At 44.4% G+C, this 15,688-nt stretch overlaps 2 protein-coding genes across 2 annotated transcripts in view; both read left to right on the top strand.

Annotated features, from left to right (window-relative positions):
- The window catches only part of LOC128723262 (uncharacterized), a 52,736-nt gene extending 37,816 nt beyond the window's left edge, over positions 1 to 14,920 (top strand). The window contains exon 6 of the mRNA XM_053816982.1: positions 14,814 to 14,920. Within this exon, the coding sequence (XP_053672957.1) occupies positions 14,814 to 14,920 (107 nt within the window). The remainder of the gene's footprint in view (positions 1 to 14,813) is intronic.
- Positions 5,239 to 7,023, top strand: LOC128723263 (uncharacterized). Its single transcript, XM_053816983.1, has one exon. The coding sequence runs from the start codon at positions 5,239 to 5,241 to the stop codon at positions 7,021 to 7,023; it is 1,785 nt and encodes a 594-aa protein (XP_053672958.1).
- Positions 14,921 to 15,688: the final 768 nt, after the last annotated feature.

Here is a 15,688-nt window from a genome sequence, read left to right as displayed (position 1 = left end):
TGTAGACCGGTGGTCGGCGCATTTGCTAACATCTAAAATGATGTCTTCCCCGCGCCTAACCTAATTGTAATGCTGCGTACCCGATTGGATTCAATTTAATGATAAATGAGCTACAAACAAACGCTCACGTAAGCCGCCTGTTGGGAAGCCATCCGTCATGTCGGTCTGAGGGCCGAACCGACAGGCACATCCTGAAACGGGGTCGCACGCTGACGCGATAACACTCTGGACCACAGTTTAAGACCATCATCAGCAGCCTTCTGCACCGCTCGTTGATGTGGGTTCTCAACAGTGTCTATTGGGCCATTAGATGCTTCATGGTACCGTTCCTTGCTGTCTTGTCGTCACCTTTTGCCTCAGCTTGCCGGTACGAAAGACAGTTCTTGTTTAACAATGACGTATTTCCGATTGTGGACATGGCAGACATCCGTTTCGTGAAGATGGAGCTTTTTAACTTCCGCCAATTCGTTTATTCGCTTTTTAATATTTAATCTTAATCTACTGGTTTGGTTGCCTTCACCTTGGTAAGCTTAATGGTTTAGGTTTGATTGATGTAATTTGATTATGACATTTGATCCTGCATAATTTTTACAGCATATTTTGATAAAGCTCTCTCAACTCTCTAAACCTAGGTTTCAAAACAGCTGCAGCCCTTCAAAATTACAACTACTTATATCTACAATTTTTATAATAATAGAACTTTTAAAACCACGCTCCCTCAAAGACATTTATCATTGTCCTTGCCCAACTCAGACAACCCTATCCATTATCGCAACCAGTTCTTGTTGATACCAGTGAGTGACTCGCTGAAGAGAAAAAGTGAAAGCTAGCTAGACGGGAAACTTGTTCTCAATTAAATTCAATCAAAAATCCATTCATCAATCCCAACGCTTTGCGTCAGCATCCCTTTCGCCCGTAGGCCGTTTGTAAATAAATCTTGCCAAAAGATTCAAATTGTTTTTGGGCTGAGAGGGATCCTGGTAAGGATAATATCGTCACTAATTCTATGCCGTAGCTGGTCAGTCCTCGGAAAGGGGATGTCTCAATCTTTTTTCGGGTCTCGGCATTGACACGGGTGCTTTGTGTCCTTATTGTGCTGTGGATTTTATTAATTCGCTTCCATCATTTCATTTAACTTTTTACATTAAAACTTTTACCTCTGCCTTCCGGTGCGTTTGGCTAGCGGATGGCATTCATTAATTTTTTTTAATACGTAAGTAATGCAAACAGCAAGAAAAACGGGGGCGTAAATATTATATGCGATCTCTTTTAAGCCAATAGGAGTCCGCTTCTTGACAATATTGTCAACGAAAACGTCTGTATCAATTGTTTTTTTTAGTTGTGTGCATCGTCAGAAATGCAGATATATTCAATACATTTATGACATACATTTAAGAAAGCGTTGAGATAGTTTTAAGTCCTTAATTCAAATTCGCAATTGATAATTAGTACGATGAACTGCTATCAACAATAATTATATTTTATATTTTTATCATATGAACAGACAACTTGTTAAACAAAAAATAGTGGTCTTGGTTATATTTGGCTTAATAATAACTCAAATAGCTCACCGTTGATTTCTTTGGCTTAGGCCAAAACGTCCTTCTGTTGCGTTGATAATGAAACAGAAAAAAATATGAATAAAAACTTCATATACATATTGAATTAAAAAAAACTGTAGTCGAATTAAAAACATTAACATTCGCTAACTAAGTTTATTTAGCAAAGATATTGCCAATTACATTTGCTTATATTCAAACTTTGGATATTATTGTTTCTTATTAAATTAATCTTATCTGTAATCCTTACTTATGACTAGCTGTGACATAATCATTATTAGCGTAACAATTCAACCTTCTTTTTCAACATTTTTTATCTAACACAACAATGCTTCTACCACATGTCTCTATCGATTCCAAAGGCCAGAAGCCAACAAGTGCTGAGTAACAGATTGTACACTAGCTCAGTCTCAGCCCCCTTCTTAGGTAAACACCTGCTAAACGCACAATGCTTTTCGCTCCTCCTGCGAAGCGGTGCCACGTTGTCCCCAAATCGGTTCACCTACCCATGTGGCTGCTGGAGAATCACGTTCGTTTTATAGTCCCCGATCCGTTACCATGCGATGACGATATGTCGTTTCTTTGAGAGCGCTCCGTACGGTGGCTGAAACTATGCAGCTCGGCATGACTCATGTATGGCACACTTCGGCAACGCCAGAGCCATCCTTGCCGCTGGAACGCCTCTGTGCCAGTTTGCCCAAACTTGCGACTGAAGGGAAATAGCTTTTGTTGAACTTTATCAGCCTCAAATTGAATTTAGGTGAACTATGCGGTTTACGTAATGCCAATAAACGGGCCCCCTTTCTCGACATTGTCGTCCCGAGGGGTGCTTCATTGTTTCTTTACACCGCGCATAAAAGTGCCTCGAAGGAGAATGGAACCCGGGCGAAGCAAAGGGCTAAACCTCAAGGGCCACAAACCACACCAGCACCCCGTCGTGAGGCACCGTAATTGTGGCTGTCTGATGGCACACAATAAGCACACCCAAGAAACGTGCAACGAATCGGGTGCCACAGCTCGCAACGCTTATAATAGCGGGTACCGTGCAAAACGTCGATGCATTGTCAAAGATGTTAACCTCGAATGCACACATTGCAACCGGTGTTGGATGTATTAATAAGGACTGGGATAGTGCATTACTTATTGAAGGTTGCCCGCAGAATAACCATGCGTGAGGTTGCATGTACGGAAACTATTTTAGTTCGCTCTATGCATCGTGTAAAACATCACAAAAAGCCGCTAAGGTTTACATGAGCAGCTTGATGGAACGATCTGTCGGCTTTTTTTGTATTCATTACATCACTAAAGTTATGCATTATCAGCAAATGCTACGGTGTAGAGAAGGAAAGTATGTTGATTTTCAATATCACACATGCTCATTATTCAAAAATGAATGGAAAAAATATATATCTACTCATAACTTAGTGCTCGCGTTATCATGTGCATGCTTTTCGAGCGAATTCAACAGTTTTCTACAGCTCCCATGGTTGAAATTTAAAACGAGCTTGCCGGGCTCATCCTACGATGTGAAGGACGTTTTTCATATTTCATCGATTACTTCTTGTCGTTGGGATCGCCTCGATGGCAGTAAATAGAGCAGTAAAACGCTCTACGAAAAATCGACGACTCGAGATCGAGATGATAATCCTTGTCTAAGCAAAGGACTGAGTCAAGCTGCTACGATTTGCATTGCATATTCCGTTGGTTCTCGGTTTCCGGGGACTTCGTGACCCATGCCTCTGCTTCCGTTCCAGTTTTGTTTAATCCAGTGCATTTTGCTTCACCGTCCACTGATTTATGCATTATCGTGCTGCTCTTGAAAGACTTTATTCTTTCTATAGAACACGCTTGCTCCAGCCTGCATACTGTGCATTTGTATTCACCACTAGCGATGGGGTTTAAATTGTAAAAGACGATAGATTTACGGGGTTTTAAATTGTTTGTAATGAAAATTATAAACGAATAAACATATTACTGAGTGTACCGTTATTCCATGGATTGCTAGAATTGCCAATTCAAATTCATTTGGAGAGATAATTATAATTCATAATTCGCCAATTATGTAATTACAGCGAATGTTACGGTTATATAAATACATAAGAACAGTCAACGTATGCTCTGTTTTGGTTTTAAGAAGCATGTGTTGCAAAACAATTTATTGGTAAATATGTTTGCATCACTTACATGATACAATAGCAACTTTTTAAAGTCCTAAAACATCATCGATTGTTTTGAATCGATCAAATAACCGAACACCCACAGAACCATTTTTCGACCATTTTTGAGTTTTATACATCGGCATGAAAAAAAAAACTGATCGCATTCATGATTGATTTAATTTATTCACCATGATAGACAAGGTTTTTCAACACCGGAGACTGCTTTTCTTGAAATATGATAAACATCCCACGTGAATTATTCATTTCAAGTTACGACGGATTATAAGCCTTATTGAATTACATTTGTCTAAAAATATACCAGAGCATGTTACAGAATAATAACGCCCTACACTCGGAATGCTGAGATAATGCCGTCCCTTGTACGGTTTATGTTGAAGATAACTCGTATTTTTACTATGAAACTTTCAAACATTTTTAAAACGTAACAATTCCGCTTATTAGTATGTCTTATAAATCTCAGACACGGTTGAATAGTGTCCCAAAACATAAATGAGTTACTATAGTACATTACATTATGTACTGTATTACACAAAGTACATTACACAACCATACCGTTGTTAGTCTGAACATAATATATTAAGTGACTGTTTTGTTTGCAACGTTCACTCGGGTAGTAATTGAAACAAAACGTATACGAACTGATCATCACCATCACCAACAGCTCCATTTGCGATCACCTTCTCCCAAAACTAAGTTCTCAAAATGGCCATTTTGAGGATGATAGACACTGTTCAAAGGGTTTGAGTTTGGGCACAAGCCCAACAACAACAGAGTAGGCAAAGCTTTGAACACACACACACATCGCGCATTATTTCTTCCCCAACAGCGTCAGGATCGGGCACTCGCTTCGAGCATTTAGTACGCAGTGAGTCAAAACCAGTGCCATACGAGAACAGCACGAGTCCTTAAAAAGGCACCAGCTCGAGGCATCAACACCGCAACACGCAACCTGCAAAAACACAAACCTCAAAACACCTCAGTCGAGCCGGCAGTGAGAGATAAGTGCGTCCGCATGGTGACAATAATCATCCCCATATACGTAGTGCTGGTCGTGTTCGTGACGCTGCTTGTGATACTGTAAGGCAAGCAGGACGCGCCCCAGCCACCTTCCCAAATGACCACCCGTCCCGTTCGCACCCCAATCGTGGGCTGCTCAGCTGCGTCAACCTGCGGCACACCGTTCGCACCGACCGCTAGTCGGGTGTCTCCATCGTGAGCTCCTGCGATAACAGGCTGCGCGTGTTAGTGGGTGTGTGTGGGTGGGTGTGGGTGTGTAAGGTTAAGCCACCGTGTCAGGTGGAACGATCGCGCAGGCGCACGTCAGTTCGTACCCTCGTTCGTTTCATCGCTCGCTAGGCCGCACTAGTACTGGCACGCAGTACTAGCCGCGCCGAACCAGGGCCGAGATAGCATCGACACGCAGGTACGCGCCTCGGGGCCCGGACGTTGCACCGGGGCGGGCAACAGGCGGCACGTGGGCGCAGCGTAGACCGGCCATCATGGCCAAGGTGTCCGCGAGTACGCACCAGGATCCAGCCATCCTCGACATGATGGAGATCAGCAAGAAGCGACCACCGAAGCTCAAGTCAGCCGATCGGACTGTGTCCGTGCGCATCGACAACTATTCGCCGGGCAGTGGGGGTGGTGGCGGACCTGGTAGTGCCGGAAGTGGAGGTGGAGGAGCACTTCCGGGTAGTGGGCCAGGTGGAAGTAGCCCGATACTGCTCGATAGCAGCCTGATCGTGCACCATAGCCCGGTCGAGCGGTTGTCACCGATCGCGATGGCAAAGCACTCACCTGACCCGAAGGTGTTCTTCCGTGGTGAGGCCTCACCGACTTCGCTGAAGGTCGAAGACCCGTGGGCTATCGCTCGGAAGCAGTTTCGGCGGTCTGACACGCTACACGTGTACTCACCATCGATGCATCAGCTGCGCAAGGCGACATCGTTTCACTCACGCAGCAACAGTGGTGGTTCGAATCCGGACGAGATCGTTGCAGCACCGATCATCCGGCATAGTAGCGTGCGTCACACGCATATCTACCCGCGTGAGTACCTGGTAAAGCAGGACAGTGGTGGTGGTCCCACAGGTGGTGGTCCCACAGGTGGTGGTGGTGCTGGTAATGAGGATGATGATGATGATGAAGAGCTGACGGCAGCTGGCTATCGGCAGCACTCACCCAATGTGGGTGCGAATCGACGGAACTGTCACATGCACAGATCGTTTAACGATCAGCAGAAACGCAACGCAGCCTTCCTGCGACGAGATTCGGTCAAGTTCCACTCACTTGGTGAGGATATGCCGGCGGAAGTGGTCGAACGAAGCCCGCGTGAGACGAAGAAGTTCAGCTCAGCGAACGCATCGCTCGAGAATGAGATCTACCGATCGCGCAGTAACAGCCGCTCCGACAAGAAGGGTGAATCGTTCTCGGACTTTGTCAGCCGGCAGAACAGCAAGAAGTATAGCCACGCGAAGAACAGCACTACCAGCCTCGATCAGGCGCTGCCGTACGTTGGTGGCAGTGGCGGCGGCAGCTTCCGGCGATCGCTGTTGCAGCACTCGAATGCACACCTGCTCAGCCCAAACCCACCCTTTCTGGATGACTTTAAGCCGCAAAAGTCACCCATCTTCGATCAGAAGAAGTCGTACTCGCTGCGGTACAAAAACGGTCGGCAGGATGCGCGTGACAACTTCAAAGCGAAGAAATCGAAGAGCTTCATCGTTGATCTCGAACCACCGCCACCGGCCATCATCAGCGCCACCGGAAGTCCGTATCGGAAGGACAGCATGGCATTTACGCCCGAGGAAGCGGACAAAATCTATAAGGCGTCACGTAAGCTCTCCTCTAGCCTGATGCTGGATGACATCGGACGCACGGAGATCTCGCCCATCCCGATGGACATCATGGACATCAACTACGGTGTGATCATGAAGACGTACCAAATGAACCGCCAGAAGTCGCTGGGTGCGTCCCGTAAAGGACGTCGGAAATTTGCCGACAAAAAGCTGACCGGCAGCAGCTTCGATGATGACACGGAATCGTCGAAGAAACGCAAGCGCATCGTCTGCATCGTGATGACCGTCTTCCTGGCGCTCGCCCTGTTCAGCGTGCTGGCTGTATTGGTGACACTGACACACACCAGCTCGGGTAGTGCCGGTGGTGGCGGTTCGTCCTCGCAAACAAAGACACAGTACACGTTCGCGCGCGACACACCGATCCACGCCATCCCCACGTACATGGTGTCGAAGGACTCGCCCAAGCACTACAATGGCGGTGCCAATTGATGCGGCAACTTTAGCCGCTCGCGTCCGCTCAATGCGCCTGTTTCGCGCTGGCAGGCGCGTGGTAGCGGCACGGGCGGTACCGGCGGCGGCGCCGGCGCTGGTGGTGGTGGTGGGGGCGGTGGCGTAGGTGGAGGAGCTGTTGCACCCGATGCGATCAGCTGCCTGGTGGAGCAGCGCAGTTAGTAGCGTCTGGGGCGACGTCGTCGCCGTCGTCGCCGCCGCCGGCGCAGTGTCCTGGCGGATGGCGGTGGCAGCGACGGCGGCGCCACCGTCCACCCGTTAGCTGAGCCGGATGCGCACCGGAGGAAGGACACCGGAAGTGGTAGTGGAAGGAACATTACAATATCCAACGAAGTGCCAAGGACGACCCCGGCGCGACGGAACCGTTACGCACGTGGGCGGCCAAATTTTTTTAGAAACAAACCGCGACGAACGGCGAGACTGGGGAGGCCGGCCATTTCTGCCACCGGTAGCTTCCGCTCGGGCCCGGGGGCAGCACTGATTCGAGCGGGTAACGGAGCTTACCAGTAGAGGTTGCCTAGGTGCGTGGGTAGAGTGGTCGATGATCGTGAAGGATGATGGCGAAGTGCGAGGCTCCTCGAGACAGGACGAAAGTCGGCGCGTGTGTGGATACGATAACCGATAACCGATAGCTGTGGAGTAACCGCGCAATCTACAATACGATACAATAAGTGGATGTAAACTAGTACCGTACTCAGTAACGTAGCTTACCAAAAAACCAAATATTACAATTAAAAGCAAAACTACACGCAAACACGTAAACGTATAACTCTAAACAAATGACAAACCAGTTCGTTAACTATAAAGCGAAACACGCGAGCCCGTTGGCGCGAACAGACGGTGTAACATTAATCGGTAAACATTTTAATAAAAAAAAACCAAACAAACAACAAAATAACACAAAAGTGTATAACTAAACCGGGTGGGTTTGACGGAGTGTGGCGTACGGGCATCCCAGCCCCGAGGCATACCGCTAGTGCAAACAGTAATTAAACTTAAACAAAAAAAAACACAGCATCTAACCCTAAACTACATCACATCAACAATAAAGAAAAATCGTAAACATACTCTAAACCACTCAAAGTAACCATTAACGTTAAACAAGCAAGAAAAAAAAAACAAAAACCGACACAAAACAAAACTTAATCAAAAGCAAAACGTCAAAACACGAGGTGAACATAACTTATACTAACAACTAAAGATAAAAGGATAACCCATAAATATAAAATCCGTGTATGCAAACCAAAATCGAACCGGCGAAATGGTGGATTTGTGAAGAATTTTTTTGTAATGCAAGAAAAGTGATTTATTACAACAGTGGAACGCGAACGGCAGTGCGAAAATAACAACTTCGTGAACTATCGAACCAGTTCTTATTCGGCGCCCCGGTGACAGCAAGGCGTCGAGATTCAGCCACGCCTACTCTCGTCTGTGCTGGCTGCACAAAGAAACATTTACGCAACTTTCGCTCCTCAGTGGAGCGTATCGTTTGATCAGCAGTTCCGTTTGATCAGCTGGCACTGTGCACCGTCCACTGTCCTTGTTCGAGCGTGGCCTGCGGTTCGATTTCAGTTGCAAATTGCTGTTGTTTGACTCTTCTTTTTTTTTACACTTCGCATTCAACGGCAACCGGCAACAAGCACGCACACTGTTCGGAATGGTGTTAATTATTAACCTTGGATGGTGCTGCACATCCATGAGAGGGCCTCGTCGATCTGAAATTCAATGCTCTGTCCCGCTGCCTCGACCTCAACTACTACCTTCATCGTGAACCTGCAGCACTATCATTTAATACGAGATCTTCAATGCCAGTGGCCTTAAACTGTAACGAGAACAGCGGAAATGGAACACCTACTCCCATTGCGGCTGCTGCCAGTGCTTGTGCCCACATGTTTGCGCGTAGTTATGTGTGTGTGTGTGCGTGTTTTTTGAGGTTGTGTTTTTGTGGCGGTTGCAAAAGGTTTCGGTCAAAAACCCCATAAAAAAAACGATGAATTCATCGAAAAACTGTTGTGTCAAACAGTATGAAATCGAGAGCCAACAAGTAAAGCCCAGAATGGCATAGGCAGGTCACCCGGCATCAGGTAAGGACACACAAGTTTGGCGCTTACCTGTGATATTCGAAAGTAATTGGCTCGCTTCATGTGTCGCAATTTTGTTTTTTGATAAATTACCTTAAACGAATGCACCAAAAGCTTCGTTCTACGTCGTCTATGGTTATCGTGCAGCGGACAACCTTATCCTAGTTGATTGATTATTTTGAGTTCACTTTCATGGTATGACTCGTTTGACGGCTTTGTATCAATAAATGCAATGTACTTAAAGCATTGGGGAAAACTTCTTTTGATCAATCATTTATTGTAGGTAAAAGCATCAAAATACTGTCTAATGGAGACGCCTGGTGTTTCACGTATCGTGGACCATTTTAGAGACGCATGGTACACTAAATATAATAGAATCCTATTAATTCAAAAAAAATAATTTGGAAGATTCAAAATACCAATAATTAACTAGTTGAAAAATTCACTCAAAATACTAGTAATGTAAATAGTGCTAGTAATGACAGCATTCTACTACAATCAATTTCGGTTTGAATTGTGTTTCTCATGAAATTTTATTTCTAAAAACACGTTTATCATAACAAGTGTCTTACGGATCATATCACTTAATGAAGACGCATGGTGTATTATATGAAAAGCAAACATTTTTGCTCGTAAAAATGAAAATAGTGAATCATAAAATCAAAGATTATCAACAATAGATATTATATAAGTAACAATCTAATACATTCAATTTCAGTTTCGATTGTGTTCCAAGTGTAAAATCATATTTTCACGTTATTTAAAGTATTTGATATAGTAAAATTTGTAGCTCATTGTAGATAAGATAATCGTGGCACCGTCTAATGGAGACGCATGGTGTTTCACACACCACGTCATTTCACGAAGACGCATGGTACACTAAATACAAATAAAACATTTATGATCGTCGAAAATAATATAGCGAAACAAAATACTTGACATTACAAGCAATCTATAGTATTATATCAAACTTTTTCTGGAAATATTTTAGTTTCAGCTGCAAATTTTTTGATTAATTTCAAGTAAAAGTATCATAATATTATCTAATGGAGAACTTCTTCTTCTTCTTCTATGCTGGCCCGCTCTCATTTGAGCACGTCGTAACAACATGGACTACCTTGCTATGCTTAGCCAAGGTTTTTATGACTTTTTTAATTACTCGTAGCAGGATAGTCAGTCCTGTGTCCGGGGGGCTCAGACGAGATTCGATACCGATACTATCGTGTGTTTGTGCCACACGCTAATGCTTCAACTATCGAGCACCCTCCTAATGGAGATACATGGTGCTTCACGCAAGTTGTCATCTAATGAAGACGAGTGCTTCATTATGCATTAAACATTATTGACTCATGGTGTTTCACGCACCGTTTCACCAAACACGGATGAACTAAATCAATTTCAAGCATTTTTGTTCGTCGTAATGAATAAAGCTAATCATAAACCTAAAATTTCCCAGCATATGATAATACATTAGCAAAAGTCTAACACACTAGATTTTAGTCAAAGCATGTTACTATTTTGATTATTTTGCTTTGTTATTATTCCTAAAATACATTATTTTAACGAAAAAATTTATAGGTAATGATAGCGTAGCTTTGTCTGATGGAGACGCATGGTGTTTTATGCATGGTGTTTTATGCATGGTGCCACCTAATGGTCACGAATAATTCACTTTATGCAAAACAAACATTATTGTATGTAGACAATAGAAAAGTGACTCAATTATGAATACCATCAACAATCTTTTATCTTCGACTTTAATTTGAATTCTATATGTAACATAAAATAAATTCAAGAAATATTTTGTGTTGCTGTAAGGAAAAGTATCATATTACTGCCTAAAGGAGACACATAGTGTGTCACACTTCGTTTCACGTTATGGAGCTAAATGAATTTAACGAATTAACATGCTAAAAATATCGAAAATTCATAAAACATTAGCTACAGTTGAATACATTCGATTTTATTGAACTAATATATTCGAAGAGTATCGTCAAACTTTCTGATGGAGACGCATGGTGTTTCACGCATGGTGCAGCAAATGGAAAGGAAATATTTTTTTTTGTACAAATTGATGAAAGTTATGAAAATAATCAAAATTATCATCATTTAAATATATTCATTTGTTGTAAAACAATATTTTTACACTGTTGATATTATTAGAACATGTTTCTCTGAACACGTGTTCATCATGCGTTCATTAATTAATTTCAAATGCTTGTTATCTCAGCTTCTTTCAATGCATATTACTTAACTGCAAATGACCGCAAAATGTCAGAAAAGTGTATTTGTTACCCGACGAAAATACAACGTTTTATTTCTTTCAAGCATTGGTAACATTTTACCGAATGTTATTATACAACTCATTTAAGTCATAAAAAACTTTCATTACCCTTGTCTATTGATGGTCTCAATAAATAAGACGTTAAATACCAAACTGATTTCACCATTCGTAAAAATTCCAACTCTCACCATCGCCGCTAATGAATTCTGAAAGCGTAATATATTTCTTTTGTCCTGTCGGAATTTCTTTGATCGAATTCAACCGTTACTCATCCTTTACAAGATTGGTTGAGACTTGCGAAACAGTACATTTGTTGAACAATAAGAAGCATTCAATACAAAACGTGCGTAGGCGTCAAAATTTACATTTACTAAAATCACACAGTTTTCCTGTTGCTATTATTTCTCACAGAGCTTTAGCTACTATAAACTGTGTAAATGAATATTGAACAAAACAAGCTTGAAACCGTCTATTAAGTGTCTTGAAATCACTTCAAGAGCTTTTTTATTTCTTCAAAGTACAAACCAGAGCAAACACTGCTGAGGAGGGGGAACTATTAGAGGCAATTACTTTTCTTTTAAGCTTTTTGCTTTGCTGTTGATTCGATTTTCCCCTCGCTCGGCGAATAAAGTCGTTGGTCAGCGTTCTGCTGGGCTCGGTTGGAAAGTTCACATATTTTTATCTGTTCGCTATCTACTTTTGATGTTTGTGAAAAATGCTCAGCTGCTCCAACACCAATTCTTGCTTATCCCCCGTCGTGTCGCAATATTGATTTCAGATTTCAAATAAAGGTTCGCAATTTTCGAGTGGTTTGGTTTTCATCTCGGTCCTTCCAAACGCCGTCTTTCGGTTCGATTTTGTCGCGTTACCGTAGTTCTATTTTCAACTACAGTCGTATCCTGCTGTCCACGGAAGGTGTCCTTGGAAGGCGAACGACGGTGTGCTACCGAACAGATGCCGCACAAGTTACCGCTCACCTTAACTCCCGGGGTCACACACCTCTACCTGGTGGTCTACAGTTCCCTTTCCAAGCAATTGAGTTCGTTAGTGCCCCATCGGCGGTTAATCTGGATATTGTCCTTCCAACGCCACATCCTTCTCAAGGCTGCCTGGGGCACTAAATTCCGTCAGCGAATTATAAAATAATCATGGTACGGTGAGGGCATATTCGAGCAAACGCTAGGAAAATAACGCAAACGCTGGAATGCCCCGCATACTAGCGTACTTAAAAGGAGCGTTTTTTTTTTGCCATCCGTTTTTTGCAGGCATTCGGTTGAAAAGTTTGTTTTTTTTTCTTCGTTTGCTGTGTTTTGGTTTAGGTTATTTTGCTCACACCCACCAGCAAACCCTCATCGGCCCACGCGCCATCCTAACGAGGGAGAAACAAACAGAAAGCAGAGGTGGAAAAAAGCACAAAACATACACACACACACAGATATCGTACCATCGTCTGTCTTTGACATTTTACGAGCAGCTAGTGAAGAGGAGGAGACTTATGCGAAAGATTCTCCAACGCACACGCCGGCACACGAAGCAAACCCATAAAACAAGCAATGGTAATTCCATGTAATTCCATTGTTTCATGCTTCCCCCGGACCGTTAAATTTCGGGGACGATCCCACCGCCCGGGCCGGAAAATGTTGGACATGGCGAACCCACGGGCACACTGGTCCCCGGGTTCGATCCGGTAAAGATGAAACCGAAACCGAAATGGTCCGCAACGGGTTGCCCTCCGGTGCGTGGGTATTTGCAGTTTTATTTACTTTTGCCGGGCAATCGCTCCTCGCTGGCAGCTTACTTCCTGGAGGGATGCTGGGTACCGTACGGTACCGCCCAAGCATTTGCCAACCAACCAGCACACCACGCTGCCAACCAGTGCCCGACCAGTTTGCTGGTGAGACAGCAAATTAACCCTCCCGAGCAATCTGATTTAATTCAAATTAAACTACCATCTCATTGCTGCCAACTTCAACGGGGCAGGAGTGAGCTCTTCATCCCGTAAATCAATTTTATTTCAACGAGCTTTTCTAGGCTTTTTGTCTGCCACCATCCACCCAGCGCGTCCCTTATAATGCTGAGATAATGCTGTCCCTTAGCGTCCCTTACTGCCCGTTTTCCCGATCACCAGTGGATCGTTGCTGTCTGTGATCTTATCTTTATGCGAGTTTAACGCCACGGTGGAGATAGTTGTAAATTTAATCGAGTTTTCAGAAGAAGACAATTTATTCGATTATAATACTAAGCCCATTGCAAAGGAGCTATAAAATAATTATCTATTTTTCTTTCGTTTCTTTCTTTACAGGTAAGACCAAGCTGTACCAACACTTATATCCAACGGCTGCTCCTTAGGATAAGTACAAATTGCTGTCGGTGCACTTCATTTTAGGGCTATCAACAATGCTTATCCTCGAGAGGAAAAGTTCAGGGATGAATGATAATTATCTCGAATTTGTGAACAATAATTTACTGCCGTGCGAGTGAGATAAATATTGCACATTGCTTCGTAGCATTTCGGTCATCCGATTCCTTCCGATTGTACCTTCCGTTTGGTTCAAGTAGGCAATAAACTCACATTTGCCAATCTGTTATTACCGCTTACTGAATGGCGCAGAGATGCGAGCTCATCAATTATCGTTCTAATAAACTATTTAATCACATCCACTCACCCACTTTTACGATTAGCTAGAACATTACCCAAACGCCGGCCCCCATCCGGCCGCGCACTTCCAATCGATAAATTACCATCCCCTGTTCCGGGAAGGGATTGTATTGACAATAAAGCAAACAAGCTATATTTACCTCAATCCACGGCCTGGGACGGCGTCGAAAGCAGCGAGAAGATTGATATTCATGCCATTCGGTACAACAAACAAGCGACCGCCACGCTCAATTCCACAATTCCGACCCGGCACATTCCGGAGCGGAACTGAAGAAAGATTTTATCTAATGTCATCAATCGGACCGGCAGCGATGCGTCGATTTGCGAAACGCTCGCAGCTCACAGACGCAGGCAGGCTGATAAATACCCGAGCACGGTCGCATTCTGCGAGCTTTATCGCCAGTCCCTTCATCCGTGAAATAAGAATAATGCCCACCCATGTCGTGTGAGTGAGTGTGCGCGCTTTCACCGGGTACGATCCGCCGGGGTCTATCGTGATTGCTGTTCGCCGGCCTGATAATAGTACAATGGGATTGTTGTTTTGAAGGGCGGTTTCTTTTTTTGTCTTCTCTATTTCTGCCTCTTTTTTGTCATTCAACCTTCCCGTGAACGGAACGTGGCATTTCTGTTGTGTGGCTGCATGTTTCCCATCTAACGGTGGATGAGATTCGTTCTTGTCTCCCTCTGGAGCTCTGCCACATACACGCTCATGGGTTTCCCTCTCCATTTTTCCCGCTCGTTTCAGTGCGCCAAGAGAACGAACGACTCATGCGGGAGTCCCTCGATAGGGCGAAGATGATTAAAAACTACACCGAGTACAACCGGATGATTGGCGGCGATGAAATTCCTTAACGATTTATCCTCGGCCCGGTATGCGGTCCACCCGCGGTACCGTCCTTCATCCCGGTACCGCTGGCACCCGACGTTTGCACCAGAAAAGGACACCCAGGACATCATCAGCGTCGTGCGGCAGGCTCCCAGGAGGGAAGCAACATCGTCTAACCGTTCTGCGAGGGATCGACGGGTGGCCAATGGCCAATGGGGACGCTATCGGGAAAGCCTTCATCAAGCACGCAACTAATGGAGCCTGTACTGCCTGTAAATATCGGAAAAGCAAAGACCCAGCGGTCCTTCGGTACGGTACGAACCGTTACAGCACGTTACGTTCGCATGTAACGAAAGCAACAGGCAAACGTGGCAGACACCGCAGCCAGCTTAAACTTGCGTCTCTGCGGACCAATTTTAGGTTAGTTTCGAGCGGATCAGGGCGTCTCTCCGTCTCGAGAGAAACACAAAAAGCAGCACCTGCGCTTCAGGTACGATCGGGACGGTTGTGGTTGCTACAGCATGCTACATCGTCACGTCCGTACTGACCTTCTTTCCTGACACGGAAAATACCGAGACGGCTATCTATGGTTTTGGTTTTTTTTTCGCTAGTGCCATCATCATGACTAATTTCAGGTCCACTACCAGCGAATCCTGTGTAGAAAGATGTGTCCGCTGAACGATTGCTTAGGCATATCCAGTCTACGCAACAACGCCGCTCGCTTTCTCGATGGTACAAGAGAAAAAAAAACGCTCCCAACGAACCGGAATTTGGAGCGTGTTGACAATTTTAAC

The sequence above is a fragment of the Anopheles nili genome, chromosome 3, assembly GCF_943737925.1.
Source record: "Anopheles nili chromosome 3, idAnoNiliSN_F5_01, whole genome shotgun sequence".
NCBI classification, from domain to species: domain Eukaryota; kingdom Metazoa; phylum Arthropoda; class Insecta; order Diptera; family Culicidae; genus Anopheles; species Anopheles nili.
Note: the sequence above shows the minus strand (reverse complement) of the source record. Positions and strands in the feature narration are given on the sequence as shown.

Excerpts from the sequence above, each read along its gene's own strand:
- LOC128723263 (XM_053816983.1), top strand. The coding sequence starts at position 5,239 with ATGGCCAAGGTGTCCGCGAGTACGCACCAGGATCCAGCCATCCTCGAC.